The sequence below is a fragment of the Phaenicophaeus curvirostris genome, chromosome 1 (assembly GCF_032191515.1).
Source record: "Phaenicophaeus curvirostris isolate KB17595 chromosome 1, BPBGC_Pcur_1.0, whole genome shotgun sequence".
Taxonomy (NCBI): Eukaryota; Metazoa; Chordata; class Aves; order Cuculiformes; family Cuculidae; genus Phaenicophaeus; species Phaenicophaeus curvirostris.
The window spans coordinates 41,269,780-41,293,499 of NC_091392.1; the positions used below are offsets into that span (position 1 = coordinate 41,269,780).

The 23,720-nt window shown below is 40.2% G+C and overlaps 1 protein-coding gene across 3 annotated transcripts in view; it reads left to right on the plus strand.

Moving 5' to 3' along the window:
* IFT56 (intraflagellar transport 56) overlaps positions 1-22,959 on the plus strand; it is a 57,499-nt gene extending 34,540 nt beyond the window's left edge. The window contains exons 13-19 of one of the 3 annotated variants that reach the window (XM_069854826.1): positions 4,576-4,664; positions 11,639-11,722; positions 13,864-13,933; positions 16,682-16,788; positions 20,318-20,451; positions 22,291-22,425; positions 22,506-22,958. In XM_069854826.1, coding sequence (XP_069710927.1) covers positions 4,576-4,664; positions 11,639-11,722; positions 13,864-13,933; positions 16,682-16,788; positions 20,318-20,451; positions 22,291-22,402 — 596 coding nt within the window. In that variant the 3' untranslated portion in view covers positions 22,403-22,425; positions 22,506-22,958. Of the gene's footprint in view, positions 1-4,575; positions 4,665-11,638; positions 11,723-13,863; positions 13,934-16,681; positions 16,789-20,317; positions 20,452-22,290 lie in introns of all 3 variants that reach the window. The other 2 variants (XM_069854827.1, XM_069854825.1) reach the window with 2 other exon arrangements.
* Positions 22,960-23,720: the final 761 nt, after the last annotated feature.

The following is a 23,720-nucleotide window of genomic DNA, read 5'->3' on the forward strand; positions in this document are numbered from 1 at the left end:
AGATAGTTAAGTAATAGTTGGAGACTTCTGCCCGTGTTGACCTGGTAAATGCAATAACGGCATAATATAGAGAATTAATTTTTAAATCCTAAGATTTCATCTTTCTTGGAGAACACACAAGTGAACAGGTGACTCTAGAGCCATACAAAGATTCCACAGAACCCCATTTGAAATTTTATGATGAAAATCCGATTCTTTTATGGTGATCTGAGTACAATCAAAGTCAAAACCCATGTGTTACCAAATACCTCAAAAAATTTCCACAGTACTAATTTCAAGAAGGGAAGCTATGTGACAACCTTTCTTATTGCTAACAGAAAATTTTCAGTAAAGTAGCAGTGAAAAGGATAAAATGAACCTGATTTGAACACTCGAAAGAATGTTTTGTTTCTTTAATGAAAGGGCTTGTATTCATCATTAATGAGTTATAGGAAACAAATAATAACATCACTAGGTTTGGCAATAGTACAAAATTATCCATAGTAGGAAAAATGAAAGCTTACACAATGATGAAAGCTGTACTAGTGATGATGAGGCTGGGTAATAAAATGCAAATTAAATTTAGCTTTAATAAATGCTAAGTAGTATTGGGGAGGAGGAGCAGAACTTAAACTATATTTGCAAAATTACCAGAAAGGTGGAAGAAAAAGAAGAGAACAAAAAAATAATTACTATGTTATTGTATACAGATGTGGTTCACTTTCTTGAATACCATCTGCAGTTCTGGTTCCTACGTTTATTAAAAACCATATAGTATACCAAGAAAGAGTACAATAAAGACTGCAAGGATGATCAGAGAAAGGAGGTAGATTCTTGAACAAGGAGAGATTAAATAAAAGATGGCACATGGCCTGGAAAATGACTGATTTTGCTTATGTTTGCCCTCATAAATGACAATGAGAAAAGGAATAGAGAAGAATTAGTTACTGTAACGTATGTGAAACAAGGAGTGTTGACGTAAATTATCACGCAAGACTATTAAAAAAAACCAACACCAATTACTTCTTCACATAACACAACTTATTTGATATAGAATGTTGAAAATTGAAATGTCAATTGGGTCTTTAACACAATTTTTTTCAGTGATGATTAGGAAGTCCTCAGTGCAAATACTGGAATCTGGGAGAAACTTTAGAGCAAGTAGCATTACATACCACAGCATATATTGTATGTGAAATCAGAATATAGTATTTTATAGCTGTACATTCTTATCAAACAAGCTTCTGAACCAGATACATTTTGGATTCAATGTGATAATCTTTATGTTCTTATGTAACTTAGGATATTAGCCCCTATGTTGTATTTTCATCGTCACTCATGATCTGCTGCCTTTGTTTTGCTGGATTTAGAATGGAGAACAGAATTCTTGCTGTTTGTATACTTGGGCTTTTGCAGTGCTGTTCAAGCATGTAAGTCATGCTTTAGCACTTCCCACTGGGCCAGTCCTTGCAAGGAGCTCATACCACCTGATTGTTTAAGGTCTTTATCAAGTTACTCAGCTGATTTGGGGATTTATAATACTTAATAATTATTATTTATATAAAACATATTTATAATAAATTTTGAACAACCCAATACAGTGGAAATTTTCCCTACCTATGGCAGGGGGTTTGGAACTGGGTGATTTTTAAGGTCCTTTCCAACACAAACCACTCTATTATTCTATGAAAGTAGGTTGTGCTCGCTAGAGTGAGGAATTCCTACACTGTGTCTTTGCTCACAACTGGGCCTACAAGGCTCCTGACTTTCATGTAGATAATCAAAAATTAATGGATTAAAATGAAGATGTGGAGTATTTTTTTTTTCAAAACAAAGTCCTGTCTTTCTGACTTGCTCTTTTTAATAGTGAAAATCCCACAACTACACTAAGAAGAAAGCAGCAATGAACCGTTTAGGAAGAATACAATGTCATGTATTTGTTAAATAATTTGGAGTCCTCAATTAAGCCCTTTGTCCTTGCTAGTTAGATCTCTGACTTGGAGATTCAAGGAACATAGAACAAACATTTAATGTGAAAGTCCTTTCCAGTACATTTATGCATTTCATCTCATTTGGAAGTTATGTACTTTAAGAGGAGTAGGGGCACCAAAAGCAACAAAAAAACCCCAGGAAGCACTTAACAGTGTAGGAGTCAGTATTGACCATCTAGCAGCAATAAAACTCCCAGAACAGCAGCTTGGTTTGCTGTGCTTTTTTAAGCTAAATAAAAATTCTTCATTCCAATGATATGAAATGGAACTGGCATTACGAAGGAGGATATAACTATATTTTTGTAGTTAACTCTCATGCTCTTCTCCCAGGCTCTCAACTAGGTGGAAAATTAATCAGATACAAATTTCTGAGATAAATTAAAGGAAACGGGGCAAGAGGAACATTAGTAAAAGTAAATGAATATTAACAGTTCCATTAAATGCTGTTTCTGATGCTTAACTTTATGTCTTACAAACTACCCACTACTATGCAAGCACAGTGGAGAAAAGCACCCCTTTCTCTTTCAGGCGTCCTCTTTTAGGACCACGTCAGACATATCTGGTGCTGGGTGAGAGGAAAGAAACATTTATTCTGGACTTTGTGTAGTCTTTTCTTTGAGGTTCTCTTAGGTCACCCTAAGTAGTTTTTCAAAATGAGCACTTTTTCCTCTTCCTGCTGAGTCACATGGGATGAATTTGAACTATAAAACACTACTTTTTCTCTTACTAGTAGGATTAATCACTGAGCTTTATGAGATTTACAGATCTTTTACTTGTTTGTTTTTTTTAATGAACTCTGAAAGTATGTGGAGAATGGTATCCTGGAATAAAAACATTTTCTGGCAAAATATGGACGTAAGAAAAAATACTGAAACTTAGAAACTGTCCAGTTATATATGGGGAAAGAAAGTGCAGTCATAATATTTTGTTACTGATTCATTTTTACTGAAAATTTATTCTCAACTTTAAGTCTTCTTTGCGTGTTTATGTGCTTTTTTTAAAATTTTGTTTAAAATTAATTGTTGTGAGTTTATGAACTTCAAAAATTGGATGTAAGAGAAAAGAAGTGCTTTTGAGGTACCTGCATTCTCATTACAACCAAAGTGAGTAAAGAAACACTGAGGAAAACTATTTCTATTGTTGTGATGTCAAGGCATATGTGTGGCATGATAAGTATGCCTGCATGTAAAAAAGGACAGATAAATATGCAGGCCAGTTTTTGCTCCCGAGGGAACACTTCATAAATAACCAAAGAACTTTCTTAAGTTGGAGAACTGGATGATGTGGTTCAGACATGGGTAAGTATGGATCGTCTCTACATGAAAACAACAGGACATTCAAGCTCAGTATCTCCTAGCACTAAAAGATAAAAAAAGAATCATAGAATCATAGAATAACCAGGTTGGAAGAGGCCCACCAGATCACCGAGTCCAACCATTCCTATCAAAAGGAGAATGTTCTACTTTCGGTTGAAATATATATTGAGATCTTATGTAGTGCTTTCCTTGAATAGTTACTACCCTTCCTTATTTGAAGGAGAATGTACATTTTTCCAGTGGAATGCTATATTTTGTGCTGTGGTATGGAGTCAAAACATTGGTCTTCAGATACATGAAATTTCTATATACAGAGAAGGTTTTCTAGTGTGGATGGATTGATGGTAACTCACCTACAGGAGCAGATTACCTCAGGGCTGTTGGTAGCCTAAGGATCTTCTCTCTGTCACCTTACCAAACTGAACAGAGCAGCATGCTCTCTAATGATCACTTGACGTGGTGAAATAGTAGTGATTTGGCATCACTTCCTTTTATGTCTTGCCAGCTGCTGCTTGGGTTCATCCGCCTCTGACCAGTCCCTGCTGACTGGGTCTGACAAAAATTAGTCGTAGTGAGCTTACTTCAGAATCTCTAAAAAAGCTTTGGAAGAGTTTTTCAGCAACACAGCTTGCAATTTCAGAATAGATGACCGCATAGTATGCAGCAAAGTTTCCTGACACTTATTTGAGCTGGTATGCCCAATTTATTTATGGCTTTACCACTCGTGAACAATGTAGTCCCAAATGCATGGACATTAATTTTCATATTGTATCATCACTAAGTATTTTTCTAGTGCATCTATTAATTTTTTATAACAACGTTTTCAGGCTATCAACTTTACTCTCTTACTGGAGCTAAAATTAAAATATGTAGAGCTGTGTTGTCCGGGATAACTGAAAAGCATAATTTTACAGAAAAAAATGCTAATGAGGTTAGAATAATGAACTTAGGCTTTGTATCATGTGTCATTTCCTAAGAGTAAGAATAATTCACAGTAAAATTATGCTACATAAACCGTGTCATCGAAAAGGCCTGTTACTTAAACAATTTGTCTCTGTTCAATTTGCTGTTGAATACAGCCTTGCAATAGTTATTGTATACTGTAGAGGAAGCTGACAGGATGATCTAATAGTTTTTCTAACCTCTAGTATGGTTCTTTGCCTGAAAAGACTAATAATGCTATTTTTAGAATGTAGCTGCTTTTGTAGTTGCCAGCAATCTCGGCAGTGATTTCTGTTATCATGTGATTTTTAAATTCTATAAATCTGCATTTCTCTTTTGAATTTTAGATACCATTCCAGGGAGACAATGCATGTCCTCCTACTTCTTTCTTGTGAGACAGTTTGATAATGTCATAACTTATCTCGACTCAGTCAAGGTTAGTATGCTTATTTTATAGCAGTATTACTGTAACACATGGAATCACTGCTTATGGAACTAGACTGTACCCTGCGAGACACTGTATAAACATAAAAATTTACAGAAACACAACAGTAAGAACAAAACACAGGAACAATTGTGAGACATAAGTGGTCAATACAGCAAACGGATCAAAATGTAAAGCAGCAGTTTGAGACAGCATCGATGGGTATGATGGTCTCATTACACTTGCAATTTAACCATTATCAAGCTTTCTGGTGGCATCACAAGAGATAAGGAAGGTAATTAAAGGAAGACAATGAAAAAAAATTGTGGATATTTATGGAGTGGGCAGCACGGAGAAAAAAACAAAAATGTTTTCTTAAGATCTATCAAATGAGTGATGCAGACTATTGTCCTTGGTTAATAACTGGGGACAGCATTTTAATGAATGTGCAGTGAAGACAGGACACAAAGGACTCTGAAAGTAATAACGCTTATATTTTACAGGGAAAGCAGTCAATGAAGGGCTAGGATAGGGTAGTACTACCAAAGCACTAAGCTAAGAATAATATTTTTGCAGAAGTGATCTGGGTGGAATCCTGCGTTCTTTAAAATAAGAAGAGAAGGAATTTTCAGTTACCATAATGCAGCATTATCAGATCACTGGTATTCATTGGATAAAATGGATGTGACTTACAGATATCTAGTTAGAAGTCAGATGTGAGGAAAAAGAGAGAAGCTTGAATGCGATTATAGTGTTAACTGATTGCAGACTTGTTCCAGTGATTTGGAGCTAAAGTTGTAAGAACCTTTTATTTGGTAGGAAGAGAAACGAGAATCTAAAAATAAATTATTGGGGAGATAAAAAAGAGGAGCACAATTACAGTGTTCTAAGGAGGATGAGATCTAAAGAAAAACAGGTGGTTGTAATGGTGCCAAAAGCAGCTGAACAGTGAAAAATGAGGAAGGTGTAGAGACTTAAACCTCATCTGGAAAGAGGTCATTGAAGAAACCCGAAGTGGCTGTAGGTACTGGAATGGCTCCCCTGTAGTGGAATGAAGAGACACCTCCACCATCACCCCAGATTGCAGTGTGTGTGTAATTGGAAAAAAAAAAAGAGCTGGAAACTAACAGTGAGATTTGTTTTGCCTGACTTGAGCCATTTAAAGGTCAAATTTATAATTATAACTGATCATCTGTTCTCCATCTATAGCAAACAGGTGCAGATGGTGATTTCCAGAGAAGTCATCTTATGTATTTCTTACACTTATCTTAGTATGGACTGAGTCCCCCCATAGAAATACCCAGCTTTTTCAATTTCCTTTGAAAAGTTCTTAAACAACTAGTTCTAAACTGAAAAGGTTAAGGTTAAATGCAATTACTCACCGTTTCCAAGGTATCTGGGAAGGCTTAGAAATGAGAGAGAGAGAGAGGAGCATCTGGAGAGGCAAATTGAGTTGTCACTAATATTGACATTAATATTGGAAAGTAAGGCTAGTGTTTGTAAAGGAAAGAGCCAGAAATTAACAAGACACTAAACAAAATTAGGAGGGTGAAAGCGGGCAATAGAGCGATCAGGGGATATCTCAGAGTCATGAGGCAATAGAAGTGCCACAGGGAAGGGATTAGTGAGACAATTGTTGCTGGAATGGCAACAAATTCACAATGTCTTTTCTAAGAAAATGCATTTTGTCCCTCTCAGAACACAGTTGGTTTATGGAACTCATTGTCATAGTTCAAGGTAGAGGTGAAGTTGCAAATTTGGAAGGTATTCTAGATTGTATCTAGCAGGTTGCAAAGTTATCAAGCTTAAGTAAAATCTATATCTCAAATTCTCAAAGGTTGGTAATTTGAGACATAGTTCAGTTGATAAATAGCAACGTCTCGGGGCAAATTTTTCTGTCTGCTACTGCTTTTCCTGCATGGTTCTTTTGAATTAGTTGGTCATCCTTATCATTTTTTAGCTGAGAGTGGCCCCTGCTTAGATTTACTTAGGTCATTTCCCTTGCCATCAGATCACACGGATGCAAATAATTTATATTTTTACAATCAAGGTCTAGGCAGCTTTACAGTCCCCTTTGTATTTCATTCACAGGAATAAACTTCAGTAGAATCTTTGCAGCTCCCTGAGTGGAGCAATGCACTCTGTAAAGATTGTTTGCATGATATTCTCTTAGGAAATACCACCTTCATCCATGATTGATTGAAACTGCTTTAGGCATGAGAATGTCTCAAAGGACGACTTATTATAAATGTATTGCCAGCTGCCCTGAGGGTGACATTATAAGACTGAGGATCAACTGAAAAGACAATCTATTCAGTCTCAGCTGAGTTGTGGCCACAAGGAATGCTTCCCTGTTCAGTTGAGTATCTGAGCATCTTGCTGAAATGGACATCACTCAGAGCACAGATAGTTTTATGAAAAGATTGAAGACCACTAAAAAGACCACAAAAAACGTGAAGCTTGGTACATCAGTGGGTTAAAAAAAAAAAAAAAGAGAGAAAGAAACAAACCATCTAGCTGCTGTCAATGTGTTGCACTATCAGCAGCACTAGTCCATTTCTACTGGTTTTGGTTTTGCAGCAGATCCAGTCTCTAGGACTAACACAGCCAGGATAGAATGACACAGGTTTTGAATCTGATTGCTGACAGAGTTTCTTTCCTGTTTTAATTTGAAAGTACAATGGGGGCTATTTGAACATAAGAAACTATCCAGGCAGTAAAACTGGTATCTTGCTCATCAGCTTTGTTTAACGTGGGACTTGTGCTGATTCAAACGAAACTGTCATTGAGGAAGAATACAGTAAAGTGTTGTAATTCTCATATGGTGAAACCAGTTAGTTCACCCTAAGGGTACTGAAATGTTTTCACAAACTGAGCTTAAGATTCATCCAATTGATTCATCCTTTTGCTTTCATGGAGCTTGTTGTATTTGCCAGCTTTTGGACACTAACATGGGCTGTTAGGGTGAAACGTAGACATCTGGAAAATGGTGGCACCCCCCAGCTCTCTTCTCAAAGCACTACCTGGATGTATGTGGGTGGACTGGTTCAGTACCCTTTACCTGTGACAGGGAAGGAAAGGGGTTTCTCGTGTGTCCCTATGTCATCAAAAAAGACAGAAAGCACTGGGAAAGGGTTTTGTCCCTTGCTTCCCGTAGCTTTTGTACAATCCCAGCTGCTTTTTACCCTCTCCTTGCGCTTTAATGCAAAACAAAAAGGTTGATATTCCTACGCAAATTCTGTTTCTTTTATAGATGTTGCGTAAGGGAAAAAAAAAAAATCTCTTCTTCCATGCACCTTGCTGTTTGGCACCCAGGAAGGCTTTTAGAATCATAGACTAACCAGGTTGGAAGAGACCCACCGGATCATCGAGTCCAACCATTCCTATCAAACACTAAACCATGCCCCTTAGCACCTCGTCCACCCGTGCCTTAAACACCTCCAGGGAAGGTGAATCAACCACCTCCCTGGGCAGCCTGTTCCAGTGCCCAATGACCCTTTCTGTGGAAAATTTTTTCCTAATGTCCAGCCTAAATCTCCCCTGGCGGAGCTTGAGGCTATTCCCTCTTGTCCTGTCCCCTGTCACTTGGGAGAAGAGGCCAGCTCCTGTCAGGTAGTTGTAGAGAGCAATGAGGTCTCCCCTCAGCCTCCTCTTTTCCAGGCTAAACAACCCCAGCTCTCTCAGCCATTCCTTGTAAGGCCTGTTCTCCAGCCCCCTCACCAGCTTTGTTGCTCTTCTCTGGACTCGCTCCAGAGCCTCAACATCCTTCCTGTGGTGAGGGGCCCAGAAATGAACACAGGATTCAAGGAGCGGTCTCACCAGTGCTGAGTACAGAGGGAGAATAACCTCCCTGGACCTGCTGGCCACACCGTTTCTGATACAAGCCAAGATGCCATTGGCCTTCTTGGCCACCTGGGCACACTGCTGGCTCATGTTCAGTCGGCTGTCAACCAACACCCCCAGGTCCCTCTCCTCCAGGCAGCTTTCTAGACAGACTTCTCCCAGTCTATAGCACTGCATAGGGTTGTTGTGCCCCAAGTGCAGGACCCAGCATTTGGCGTTGTTAAACCTCATGCCATTGGACTCAGCCAAGCGGTCCAGCCTGTTCAGATCCCTTTGCAGAGCCTCCCTGCTCTCCAGCAGATCAACACTTCCACCCAGCTTAGTGTCGTCCGCAAACTTGCTAAGGGTGCACTCGATGCCTTCATCCAGGTCATTGATAAAGACATTGAACAGGGCTGGACCCAGCACTGAGCCCTGGGGAACCCCACTTGTCACTGGCCTCCAGCTGGATTTCACACCATTTGCCACCACTCTCTGGGCCCGGCCAGCCAACCAGTTTTCCAGCCAGGAGAGTGTGCGCCTGTCCAGGCCAGAGGCTGACAGTTTCTCAAGCAGAATGCTGTGAGAAACTGTGTCAAAGGCTTTACTGAAGTCCAGGAAGACCACATCCACAGCCTTCCCCTCATCCAGCAGCCAAGTCACTTTGTCATAGAAGGCGATCAGGTTAGTCTGGCAAGACCTGCCTTTTGTGAACCCGTGTTGACTGGGCCTGATCACCCGGTTCTCTTGCATGTGCTTCATGATAGCACTCAAGATCACCTGCTCCATGACTTTCCCTGGCACTGAGGTCAGACTGACAGGCCTGTAGTTTCCTGGATCCTCCCTGCGACCCTTCTTGTAGATGGGCACAACATCAGCCAGCCTCCAGTCTAGTGGGACTTCCTCAGTCTTCCAGGACTGTTGGAAGATGATGGAAAGGGGTTTGGCCAGCACATCCGCCAGCTCCTTCAATACCCTTGGATGAATCCCATCTGGCCCCATAGACTTGTGGGTGTCTAGTCGGGCTAGCAAGGCTCTGACCACCTCCTCTTGGATCATGGGAGCCTCATTTTGCTCCTCTAGCTCCTGGGTTTGTACACAGATGGAACGACTTTCTTTACAATTAAAGACTGAGGCAAAGAAGGCATTAAGTACCTCAGCCTTTTCCTCATCCCCTATCGCTGTTGTTCCTTCTGTATCCAATAGGGACTGTATGGTCTCCCTAGTCCGCCTTTTATTATTTATATATTTATAGAAGGATTTTTTGTTATCTTTCACAGACTTTGCCAATCTGATTTCTAGCTGAGCCTTAGCCCTTCTGATTTTTTCTCTACACAATCTCACTTCCCTCCTGTAGTCCACCCAAGAGGCCTGTCCCCTCTTCCGGAGCCCATAAACATTTCTCCTCTTCTTGATATCACTCAAGATCTCTTTGTTCAACCAAGCTGGCTTTCTCACCTGCCGGCTTTTTTTCTGGAACATGGGGATGGCTTTCTCCTGAGCTGCTAGGATTTCCTTTTCGAAGAGCTCCCAGCCCTCATGGGCTCCCTTGCCCTTAAGTACTGTCTCCCATGAGACTTTGCCAACCAGCCTTCTGAAGAGTTCAAAGCCTGCCTTCTGGAAATTTAATGCTACTGTCCTACTAACCACCCTCTTCCCTTCACCTAGAACAGAAAACCCTGTCATCTCATGGTCACTTAGTCCTAGGCGTCCACCTACTGCCACATCGCCCACAAGGCCTTCTCTGTTCACAAACAGCCGGTCCAGGAGGGCACCCTCCCTTGTTGGTTCATTCACCAACTGTGCAAGGAAGTTGTCTTCCATGCACTCCAGGAACCTCCTAGACTGCTTCCTTTCTGCTGTATTGTACACCCAGCAGATATCAAGCAGATTGAAGTCTCCCACAAGAACGAGAGGCATCGATCTAGAGATTAACCCCAGCTGTTAATAGAAGAGCTCATCAGCTGCTTCTCCTTGGCTGGGTGGTCTGTAACAGACTCCCATCACAAAATCTACCTTCTGGTGGGCTCCTCTGATTTTAACCCACAGGCACTCAATCTCCCCACTGCCACAATCCATCTCAACGGTGTCCAAGTCCTCCCTTACAAAGAGGGCTAATTTTCTTACATTAAGTATAGTGGTTAAACCACCCTGCATTTTTCTCGTGCTCTTTCACAAGCACTGCACCTTCCCTCAGCAGGGATCCTCAATCCCATCCACGCTTGCAGCTGTGGTATTGTGTGTTCCACCTTACGTCTACCAAGTCTGCTGGTGCAGCAGTGTGGGACAGTGCTGAATGTAGAACACACTCAGCTGGCTTCTGGTCATCCGAGTTATACTTCAGTCTAAGCATGTGACTGTAATCAAATTGAAGCTATTTGGGTCAAACTCGAACATCAGGCTAACCTGTACCTTGAGTTATATTTCCTGCTTTGGCCCATGGAGCTTTTCAGAAAAGATGAAGCTAGATCAGCCTCATTAACCGGGTCTGTCCAGTCAATTATTATGGGAGAGAAAAAAATTAGCGTTGAACTTCAGGTAGAGAGAAAGGTGCGTGTAAGTAAGGCTTAAGTTTAAGGAAGTCCTATGACATGGTGTGCTGCCTGGCTACAGCCAGCTACTGTAGCTCCACCTCCATCATGTGATCCAGTATGTCAGACTGGCTTCTGTCACATAACCAGATCCACAGGATCAATTGTTGAACCTTGAGAAGTCTTGGAAAAATAAACTGTTCACCTCCTTAAGCTATTAAGGAGTCAACAGCCTATTTACCACTCTAGTGGTGAAATAAGCGCTTGGGAGGTGAAAGAGGCTATGGCAACACAGCACGTCTTCACATGCCCAAAGTGAAAATTATACCCACAAAAGCTGCCACTGCAATTTTGAGCTTGGAACATTCTCCAGATCTCTCATGGTTAACACTGTGGAATGTTCCAGCTGTGTTTGTAGTCATGAATGTAGGATGGAAAGCCAGTCCATAATTTTCTACCCACTGTTTATAAATGCCATATGTTCATAATGTGGGTTTTTCTTTTTCCTTCCCATTGTCTTGATATACTCTGACTCAGATTTAGGGAGGGGGATGTTTTTAATGTTGTTACACCATGGAAGGAGGCTTTTTTGGTTTATTTATTTAGGTTTTGTCTGTGTGGCTTACTTTCCAGAATTACTTCTACAACAATGACACTTTTAACTTTAACTATGCTCAAGCCAAAGCTGCCGTGGGCGATTTTATTGAGGCCGAAGAGGTATGTATGTACTGTAGTTAAAGAAAAACAACAGAAACATTTCCCACATACTCCCCTCATTCCTTCCTTTTCTTCCTCCAGACCTTCATGTTGGTTGAAAATAAGCAGGTTCTGTGGAACATGATCTTCCCCTTTTTAGAGGAACTGAAACTCTCAGTGAGCATGATTCAGGAAAGATTATCTTGCTAATCTTGTAATGTGAGGTATATGGGGACTCATGCTGCTTGTGGTGCATCACAAGAGTGCTTGCAGCTATCTCTAATTGATCAAAGAATGCCCTCTTAATCAGATTTCCTACGCTTTGTCTGGGATCCTAGGCAGTCTTAATGTTCAAACTGACTTGGGCATGCTAAGTAGAAAACACCGAAGAGTTAAGAGCTTTTAGGTGTCCCTAGAAATTTGTGCTTAAAAAAAACTAATGTCTTCCTCTGGGAGATGTGGGAGGAAAAGAGGAAGTGTTTACTATCTTATTCAGCAGCATCCAGATGCAGCTGGAAGAGATTAACTTCTACACACAGCATTTTTTGTGTCTATGTACAGTAGAAACTTAATTATAAGTAAAATATGCAAAAGCAAAGAGCTGTTATGAAGATGGAAGCAATATTTTTCCACAAGACAAGAAAAAAGACAAGCCAGAAAAATGTCCAAAACAGCCACATAGTCTAAGATTAATCATATAGGTTTGCTTGGCTTGGGGTTTATTTTGTTTTTCTCCTGTATTGCTTTTTAACTCTACATTTCCTGACAACAGAGACACCTTGGCTTTTTTTCTTTTTCTTTGTCTCTTTGCCCCCGGCACCCATCTCCTTAATATCTGTGACCTGAAATTGCATCTCTCATTAGGAAAAATATCCAAAGCTGTCAGGCAGAATGGATGTATGTTTCAATTCATCTACCTTAATTTAGTTAGCTTAATGAAAATGTATGCAAGTATCTTTTAAAACTATGCTAGCAGGCTATGCTGATCCTTGAGACTTCATAAAAATGATAATGCTGTAAGTAAGCTTTAGCTGCAGCCAGGCAATGAAGAAACACGAAGGTGTGAGCTGCTGTTAATTGACATTTTTCCTCTTCCAAATGATTCTGTATAAACTTGTGTAATGTAGGTGATGCATTTAAATAACAGAATTATGAAATTAAATTGATTAGTCTGGCCTAATGTCTGATCTTTGATTGTGATGACACTTTCATATAAACATCTCCCTTCCCCAGTGTCTTGTAAAGTTGTAATAATCTCCACATGTAGCACTTATTAATTATTTGAAAGCTGACATCCCTGGACATAATGAAATAAGATCTATGATAAAATGTTACTTAGAGAGATAATGCTGCTATCTTATTATTTCTTCCCTTTTGCCTCTTCCCTTCCCTCATAAAATTAGGGGATCAGCAATGTTTAACCAATAAAAATGTCAGTAATTTTGTGGAACTCACTGTTCCAGTAAGTACATCTGCTCCTATAAAGGTATTTTGAGTTTGGCTAGTAGCATCCTAGTATAGTTACAAAGAGAGGCATCGTAGCTTTTTTTCTGTGAGCAAGGCCAGAGTACATTTTAAAATATATAACTTACCCCCACGCATCCCTTTAGATGTAGAATATAACAAACAGGTATTTGTATAGTAAGTTATAAAAGACAAATGTTTCGCCTCAGAATCTTAGTGTAACCAAAATGGTTAGAAATGGCTTGTTGCTGACCTGGAATGATCTCTGACATGTATGGGGAGGAAAGGCTCATATATACGTGAAACTTCTGGTATTTCAAGAAGATGCTAATGTAATTGCTTGCATCGCTTTCTAAACAAACACATTCCAAATAGCTTTTCCCACAGGCCCAGTGTTCCTTTGTGTGGTTCGTGTTGCATGGCCGCCCACTGGCACTTGTTCAGAGCAGGCCGCACCCTCCACACAGCTCAACGTTCTGAAGCTGCAGAAATCTCTTTATAAGCATGGCACTGTTTGAATCCTTCACCTACCTGAAAGAGCCATGGCCCTGCGCTGCATTCACCTACCCTAGCTTTTCACATGAAGCAGTTGCTCATGTGACTTAAGCCTTAGCTGCGTGTTGAAACGAGGCGGGTCTGCCTCCTGTTTGTTTTAAAGTACGTGCATGTGTAATCTTTTATTTTACTTCTTCCTGCAGGTGTTTCTTTTGATCCAGAGTGAGAAGATAAAGAATGATTTTGTTTACATTAGCTGGCTAGCTCGCTGCTGTGAGTCACTTTACCTTCAACATTGCGGAATAGAGATCCTCCTCTATTGCATCAGTCTTGGCAATCCACTTTCTTAATTGAATTTAATGTTGGAGGTGGATTCAGGACTGTGAAAGTGAAAAGATGCTTGCACTAGTTGCCGTGTGGGTGGTTATTCACCTTTCATGTATCTGACTTTAGTAAACAATTACTGCTTCGATGCAGCACTGTTACTGTTCCGTCAATGCAGCTTTGTCCTAACCAGTGAATCTTTATCCTCTCAGTTGTCTGCTCCAATTGTTTGAGCAAAGATTTTCTGTCTTAAAAGTCTGAGTTACAACTCTAAAATGTTCGGAGTAAAACATAAAAAAAAGAAGCATGCGTACTGGATCAGGCACAAAGGTCTGTCGAACTCCGACAGTAGCTAATGTCAGATTTGTAGGAAAGACTCAGGGAAGCATATGTGGTATTTTTCTTCCTGCCATGTTATTCTTCATGTTATAGCAACTCCTGTGCCTGAGGGATCTCTTTTATATTCTCCAGCATGTTTTTTCTTCCATAAACTTCCATTTTTCCATTAAAACCAGAATTTTCTTGTATGTTTACTATTCTACAGCAAATTTTATTTAGTATATTCAGTTTTTAAAACATTGCAGACTACACCTCAGTACAGCTACAACACTATGTGCAAAATATTACAAAGGTGGGCTTTTCTAGTGACTCAAGGCTGAGACTCCCTAGGCAAATTTGTTTTCTTCACAGTGCCTTAATACAAAAATGTTCTATTATCAAACAGTTTTCAGTAATTGTACTTGGGATGTAATTATATATGCTTTGGGACATTATACCATGTTGCAGATGTGGTCAACATCTCTAAGGTGATCTTTCCACATAGGCAAATCACACCTATGGATGCCTATCTATGACTCTATTTTAGGACGTGCCAGTAGATTTCCTCTTTCATTAAGCTGCAGTACCTCGTTGTGTTTGAGGGTTTTATACAAGAATATTTTATGTGAATTTTTGAGATGGGAGAACTCCCATTGCAAAGGGAAATCATGATTATTCAGTACACAGCTTTTATCCTTTTCATTCTTTGCCATAGTAGTTCCTTGACATACATCTGGGGGTGCAGAACTCTTTGAAGGTGCTGCTTATGGAAAAAGTAAAATTAACACCACATTGTCAGTTGTAAATTTTCTAGCTCTTTCACGTGAGTTGCTATTTATTCTTGTGCACCTTTTGCCATTCTGAATTCCTGCTGAAGTTTCTGTAGAACTGGTCTTTTCTTCTCTGTCTATCTTGAAATTTTCATTTTTCGTTAGCAAACATCTGCTAGAATTCTTTGCTGAAACAACTGTTCAGTGATTAATATAGTTATCTTTCAGTGTCATGTAAATTACTATTAGATTCTTCTGGTTAAAAGCTGCTGAGGAAATTACAAAGCATTGTAATACATTCATGTCAAAGTATGACTAGATAATGAGTCATAAACAATTCAATGCTGAAATATTTCTAAAGGGTAAAAAATACCAGAGAGGCATCTTTTTTGGGTGCTATTTTTTTTTTTTTATACTATTGTACTATTTATACCAAATTCTTCTTAAAGAGAAGGTAAAAAACCCATTGAAATAGCACAATACTGCATTTCTCTAGATAGATGGGTTGGTATTTGGAAATTTAGGCCTGTCTGTTTGCCACTGTGTATGGTATCTGGAGCTGATGAAAGAAAAAACTCTGATTTGATGTCATGCTGCCTCCTAAATCAGAAGTGTCCATAAATCCTGTGATTTGGCATTACATGTTTCTTGTTGATAACTGCCACCCATTTTACCTGCAATGTGTGCATTAACTAATTATATCTTTGCCAAACAGTCCATCTTTTGAAATAACATGGGTGGTCCATGTGTGAACAGCCAGCTACTCAGCGAGTAGTTGGTAAGACTTGAAAAAGAAAGGAATACTTAGTTACATTTTCTTTTCTCCAGGTATTTGAGTTAGTCTGGGATTACCAGTATCAGCCTGAGATTCAACAGAATGTGTCCTTATCTCCAGAAAATCAAATTTTAGAATTCTTTGTGCTCAAACACCCTAGCAGAATTTCGATTTGCTGAGATGGAAAATTCAGCTTCTTTTATTTCTAATTGTGTAGAGCAGTAATGTTTGATGTTAAAGGCCAATGAAGAACTCTATACACACAGGCAAATTTAAAACCAGCACAACATCTCAAGCATTTGGAAACATTTTTTTCTAGTAGATGCCTAATAACAAGTTTGCTTCATGCCCCCTCCTCACTTTAGTTTGCTGCAGTTCATGGGATTTAAGTGTTTAGGTTGAGGTGGGCAGAAAGCATTAAAGACTTTAAGTTCAGTGCCAATTAAATTTTTTCTTAGTCGTGGAACACGTAATCCTAAATGTCACAATCTAAATGGATTGCCATAGTTCATTGTCCTGCATAAAATAACTTCTCTAATGCTTTCCATTCTTTTCCCTAATCATATCTGAAATCATGAGAGTTGTGCTTATTGCTGTATCTGTGAAATACAAATTGAGATGTGAACACTATAATTATTCCTCTTGACGTTGCTACTCCCTGAATTGCTGTTATCGCTAGGCAGGAGGACAAGTTTCCTTCCCAACCTCATGCTCACAAGGTGAGGCATGCATTTACATTAAGCAAAGAAATTTAGGAACATTTATTTCACTTGCCATTGAGTATTGTGAGTGGCATATTCTTTTCTCGATTACAGCTTTTTGTTGTTATTGCAGATATTATGAATAAGAAACCACAGCTTGCCTGGATGCTCTATGCAAAGATGGAGACCTCGGGGGAGTCCGTTAACCTTTTGCAGCTCATTGCAAATGATTGCTACAAAGTGAGTTTTCTCTGGCATGTTAATTCAGTGATTGTACGACAGACATATTTTTTTATACTTCCCATAATTTCCCATAGTGAGCTTTCTTTTGTAACAGTGGGTTGTCTAGTAATGTGTGATAGATGAGTTGGCAAGGATTAGTCAGTATTTTAACCTACAGGCTTTCTTGGTAGACAACCTACTGATTAAAACGTTGGTAAATTACTGCACATTTGAGCTATCAATAATGATAACTGTTTCTTCTCCTACTAGGGATTTTAAGAAAAAAAATCTAGCATAGATTCAGCAAGGAGCTGCATTTTTTCCAGGACAGTGGTATTTTCCCTTACAGACTTTAACGGCAACGACAGATACTTCTGTGTTAATCATAAGGAAACGGAGAGAGAATTCCCACAACCACTATTCTATCTGCCCGAGTCAGGCAGAGAGACACAATGTGTGGATAGTCATTAGAAATAAAATTATTCAAAAAACGGCAAGCTTATCTGCCTACAGTGGGATCCATGCTAACATGTAATAGGTCTTCTTTGGAAGTACTCCTAGTTAAAGAGGTGACGTTAAAGTAAGCTGTCTAAAATTTTTAAAAATCAAGCTAGGCAAGACAATATCCACTTTAAAATGCCCAGAGCATCCCTACTAGAACAAGTTAAAATATACACTGCCTTTCTTGTACTAAGTGTCTAGATTGTATTTACTTATTCTTATGTTTCATGCTAGTATAGTGCTGGCACACCTCTAAATTCTCATTTATACAAAAGTATATTAATAGTGAAGAGGTCTTGGGAAGCTGATTACGATTCTGTCTGAATTCCTGACATCTAATTCTTCACATGGTGTCTGTACACTGTGAAACTGAGCTCTAATTCAAGTTTTCTTGCTACTCTGCAAAGCATGGAAAGAAAACAAGAGCTTCATCCACAGGAAGGATGTAGAGGAATATAAAGAAAACTTGTTTGAGGGGATTGTAAATGGTATTATCAGAGAAATTGGTTGTCCTACACAAAGAGTAGTGCTGTGCAGGATTTCGGGAGACAATAAGAGGATGCTGTATCTGACATCTCTGCCATCTACAAGGAAGGCTGCCCTGTGTTCAGGCCTAGACAAGTAGCAGCTCAGTGACAAGAGAAAACGGTGTTCTTTGGAGAAGTGTCATGGTGAGACACAGGCTGTCCATTTCTTGGAATGCATTGGCCAGAATTTATTACATCAGAAGGTGCACTGAAGTTATTTGGGGAGCAACTAGTTTAGATTTAAATTTAAATTAAGTATAAGCTATAAGAAAGATCATCATTTTGTGATTGTGCAAATATAGTTGTTCACTGTTTTAAGAAGGAAGATGTGAGAAGAAGAGCAGAACACAGATGATGGGTGTAAAGCTCATGGATCTGTTCCAGTAGAGCCCAATGCAAGTGACCACACACAAGAGCAGCTGTTGGCATAGGCTTGTTAGAGATGCAGTGACCAAACTTGCCATCATAGAGGACAGGTAGTAAACTGGATCCAGTTGAAAACTCCGAGTGATTCTCAGTTCAGCCAAGCTCTCCAAAGAGCAAAAATATCCGCATATAATCTGCAACATTTTTGCTGTTCTCTTTCATCTGAAAAAATAACGTTCTCAAAATCCTAACAAACACATAACTGGAAATCAGAAAATTTACCTTGTGATCTCAAAAGCATTCCTCTAAAACTAAGCGAATTATCTCTTGCACATCTTTCAAGTATTCCATCCACTGTCTCACCCTAGAAGTCTTGTTGCTCATGCAAGTGGTTGTGCCTTTGGTGTTTCCCAAAGCTGCGATTTATGCAAGCAAGTTGATAATCAGACCTTATGTAAAATCTCTCTCTAGGCCATTTTAAGTCTTATTTTAGTCAGTTGATTATTTTGCCTAAATTCTTCTCAAAACCTTATTGTACTCTAGGGGAGAAGCAGCTCCACGCTTTGGATTTATCTAGAGCTCTTAAAAACTGTGCTTAAAGGACTAAATTTTTCAGCCTAATTGTATTTCTACAAAAGGCCATAAAATGACTGCCTCAAAGATCAAGGAATTTTGTTTCAGAAGTGATTAATATACTGTTAGAACCTTTCTTTCTACTCTACCAGCTGTTTGTGCCTCTTCCACTAAATGGCAAGGTCCCTGTTGTTTGAGTCTATGTAGCTTTTCCATGACTGCACCATAGCTGTAATTTAAGAAGACTTTGAGTGGGCTTCACTCAAATCCTGAATGAACATGAATGGAGCGAGGTCAACAGCACCCACAGACTAGGTGTGGCTGGATACCCTGTTGCTCTGGAGATAGAAGTTGTTTAGTAAGGAGACTTGGGTTGCAGAACTTCTGGCTAATTTCTTGCTGCTTCTTATGCAACAGCCCATGTTATCCACATGCAGGGAACTTGGGTTGAAGTACTTCCTGCTTTTATGCCAGCTAGAAGGAGGACATTAAACCCATTGTCTGCTTAATGGAACTAGATCTGTTCAGAAAGATCAGTATATTTTTCTTTTTAGCTGACACATCTGATACTGTTTATACTCACTTTCTTTATTCCCAGCCTGTGAAGGGCTTCCCAGTCACCGGTGGTAAAAATCCTCATCTATGCAAGGAAAAGGGATTTACTACTCACTTTGCAGTACCTGTGTTCGGTTCTCTGACTAAAGTATCCAAATGTAACTCCTACAGCCTGTCCTTTTTTCTCAGCAGATGCAGGCACCAAAGGATGGGAGGTTGTGCTCAGTCTTCCTTCTGTGCTCACTTATGGCATGATCCTAGCCACAAACAATATTGCTATCCAGGCTCACCTGAGTGAAGCACACTCATAAGCATAGATAAGGTCCACATGAGTTTATGTTGACTTCAAAAGCCACAGTTATTGTAGTCGCTCCCTTCACACTGACTGTCACCAGCCAACTTGGTTTTTGTTCCCATTTACAAGCAGAGAAGCTGAGGCAGAAAAGGCAGATTACATAGTGCAGTTTCCTATGCTCAGGAAAGATTTTTATTATAGAGTCACTGAATCTTACTTTGTACTGTACTGTAACAGTTAAGAAAAACATGTAGTTCTTAGTTAAACCTAAAAGAAATTAAAATATGCCTCTGTGACCATCTCTAGATGAGGAAAAGTGGTTCCATTTTCAAATGTTCAGACTAGTTTGAAGTTGACATTCTATGCAGGACTTTAGCATAGTCGGTACAACACTAGGTAGGACACTTCATACAGAAGAAGTTCTGTAAGCTAGTGTTACCTGTATATGATCAAAACAACAGGACCGGCAATTGCCAGCTAATGAAGTTCACAGTGCAGATTGTCTATAGCATGTCCGAAGACAAGGACCAGTAATGTTGCAATACTGCCTGTTTCCCTATGCAGAACTGAAATGTGCCTGTTCTATGTTGCTTGCTGCCTGCTGAAAAACAGGAAAATGGACCTTACTTCTATGTCTTACCAATAGTTTCAGAAAACTGAGCTCAAAATTTTTAATCCCCTTCTGAAAGATGGTCATATAGTCAGGAATAATGCTTCACTTTCTGTGCAGATGCGTCAGTTTTACTATTCAGCCAAAGCATTTGCTGTTCTGGAGAGACTGGACAGTAATTCTGAATATTCTGAGGGCAAGATAGGTGCTTGTGTGGGTGTCTTCCAAATGATCATAGCTGGCCGAGAAGCAAAGTGAGTATTCTGTGTTGTATCTGAATTTGTTTTGCTCTTTTCCTATTTCCAATTACCTATAAGCCAGAATCATAATCCTAGCTTTAGGAGCTACGTATCCTCTTCCAGTTCTTTATTGACCTTTCAGAGAACAGACACTCTGGCCAGTGGTTCTATGTGTAGTATTCAATTTGAAGTGTATCTTCCACAGTTATGGGATATGTGGTGGAGAATAACTTATTGATGAATGCTCTGAACCGTACGAAACCAACATGTCTTAGTCATTATACTAGGAAGAGTGATGTTATAAATATAGTATGTTCATGAACTGAAGGAAAAGAACCTCATTTCATGTTGATGGCATAACCATGGAAATCTGTCCCATGACATTTTAAGGTTCATAGAACAGAGCTAAGGAAACATTTACTCAGCACTGCGGGGAGGGCAGGATTTCTTTAGACAATGAGTAGATGAGACTGTGTTTTTGCTAAAATTTGCTTTCTGAAGACACTGTCCATGTCTGACAAATATACTTACTTGATGAAAGCTTAAAGGAAATTATTGGTGTTAATGATAATTTTGCTTTCAACCCATTTCACTGAGTGGGAGAATGAGAGAGAGCAGTGAGGCTGATTAGGAACTGTTCCCTCGTGAATAGTCTGCTGTGATGCCAGATGGCCATCCTCCCCTGGCCAAAGTTGCTGTTCCATACATGACTGCTAGGTGCATATCCTGGCTTCTACACCTTCCTTGTATTCCCTTCTCTGCTGGAATAATTTCATTAATTACTGCACCCTTCAAGTGTCCTTTTAGCAATTACTGCAGTAGATGCAGTAAAGTGCACATGGCTTGCCTGTTTTTTAATATGCATACAAGTTCTTGCTGTAAAGTAGCTGGCAAACTGCAGCTTCATACTGGGTTTTCCTATTGCTAATGTTCATTTCCATGTTATTTCATAGAATAATAGAATGCTTTGGGTTGGAAGGGACCTTAAAGTCCATCCAGTTAGACCCTCCCCCGCCACAGGTAGGGACACCTCCCACCAGATCAGGTTGCTCAAAGCCCCATCCCACCTGGCTGTGAACACCTCCAGGGATGGGGCAGCCACAGGGATGGGCAATCTGTGCCAGTGCCTCACCACCCTCATTGTGAAGAATTTCTTCCTAATGTCTAATCTGAATCTTCCCTCTTCCAATCTGGAGCCATTCCCCTTGTCCTATCACTCCATGACCTTGGAGTCCCTCCCCAGCTTTCTTGTAGGCCACGTTCAGGTACTGGAAGGCTACTATGGGGTCTACCCAGAGCATTCTCTTCTCCAGGCTGAACAACCTCTATTTCTATTTGTATGTAAAGTGCTCTGGCAGCATTAAGCGAGGTATTGGCATATTGAAGACAAACAAGTAGCATTAAAGAAAAGAAAAAAGTTTGCTTTTGTTCTAGGGTACTATTTTGCAAGAGTAAGCATTTATATAAAAATACACACTTGTGTGTATGGGGCCTTGGGCAGCCTGACCTAGTGAGATGCAGGAGGGTTGGAACTAGATGATCTTTAAGGTCCCTTCCAACTCTAACTATTCTGTGATTCTATGTGCACACTAAACCCCAAACTAATTACATTTTGCTTTTTTTTACTTTTAATTTCTCGCTTTGTTGGAATTGTATACAAGCCCTCCCTCCCCTTTTTTTTTTTTGTCCCTTGGGATCTTACCTACTCTCCATTGTTACCTATTCCTGCTCTGCTGATGAATGGACTTCTCTGTCTAGAAGCCATGTTTTGCAAAATCGTTTGGATTTGGATGGCTGTTTATTATATCAGTTTGGTCTCGCCCTCATGTGAATCTTTGCTTTTCACCTTCGTAGAGGGAGCCTGCAGGAAGTGCTGCATCTCCTGAAGAGCACCAGTAATTCTAAAGTAGAATACATTGTCCGCATCATGAAAAAGTGGGCCAAGGAGAACCGAATCCCTCTTTAAGTGAGTGCCACAAAATGAACCAGGTCAGTTCCTGTTGTGTGTGTGGCTGTAAGATGTGGGTCTTTGTTTCTCCTGTGCATTCTGGGTATCTCCTTCCTTGCAGGACTGTCGACTATCAAGCAGGTTGACCCAGCTGAGCAACAGCGTAGTGCAATGAGGCTGAAAAATATTCAGCAAGTTGGGATTTTTTCCCTAAAAGTTTATTGGTGCGTTTTCTGTTGCACCACTCTTCATTCCTCAACCAAAGTTTCTCAGGTTTTTAGTAGTAATTCTAATTGCCCACAAGTCGAAGTGCTCCTCGGACATTCCCCAGATTTCTCAACACAAGTTACTTGTGCTTTGTGGGATTTTTTTTTCAGCGAATCTGCTGGCCTCGGGAGAAGAATCATTTGTTACATGGCTGAGTCAAATCTCCTTCAGCAAGATGTGGAATGTGGCAAGCAGAGAGGATGACGGTGGCAACCCAAAGCCAGTACTAGGGTATCAGATAGTACATAGACTTCTATATTTTACCTGTCTGGGGTAAAATACAAACTGTATTCTAAGCACTGTCCTTTTCTGGATAAATGTTGATAGCTAATAAATTCATCTCTTATTTTTCTCTATAAGGATTGTTCTCTCTCTTACTATTAATTCTGAAGATGAGGGTTAATCAGCCCCAAATGCCAAGCTCAGTTGGCAAGATTCAGCAGCGGGCACACTAAGTTCTGCAGCCGGGCACTAGACTGAGGCAGAAAACACGCTCTGTGATGCAAGGGAGCCCCCGCAACAGGGAGCAAGGGGCGAGCAGCTCCTGACTAGGTTGCAGCAGCTGCCACGTGGCAGCTAATGTGGGGCAGAGCGTTCCCAGAAGGGTCCATGGCGGATTTAAATGGCACTTTGGGAGGGGACCTGGGGGTGTTGGTTGACAGCCGACTGAACGTGAGCCAGCAGTGTGCCCAGGTGGCCAAGAAGGCCAATGGCATCTTGGCTTGTATCAGAAATGGCATGACCAGCAGGTCCAGGGACGTTATTCTGCTCCTGTACTCAGCACCAGTGAGACCGCACCTAGAATACTGACATAGGCTGGAAAAGTAGCATGGCAAGCTGTAGGCAATCTAGAAGACTCCGAGAGTGCCTTGAAGATAATTTCTTAATCCAGCTAATAGAGACCCCCACCTGAGGGGATGCAATACTGAAACTGATGGTCACTAATACAAGTGAGCTCATCAGTGACATTAGGATTGGATGCAGCCTTGGCTGCAGTGATCACACACTGGTGGAGTTCAAGGTCCTGAAGGATATGGAACAGGCGAGGAATATAGTTGGGACCCTGAAT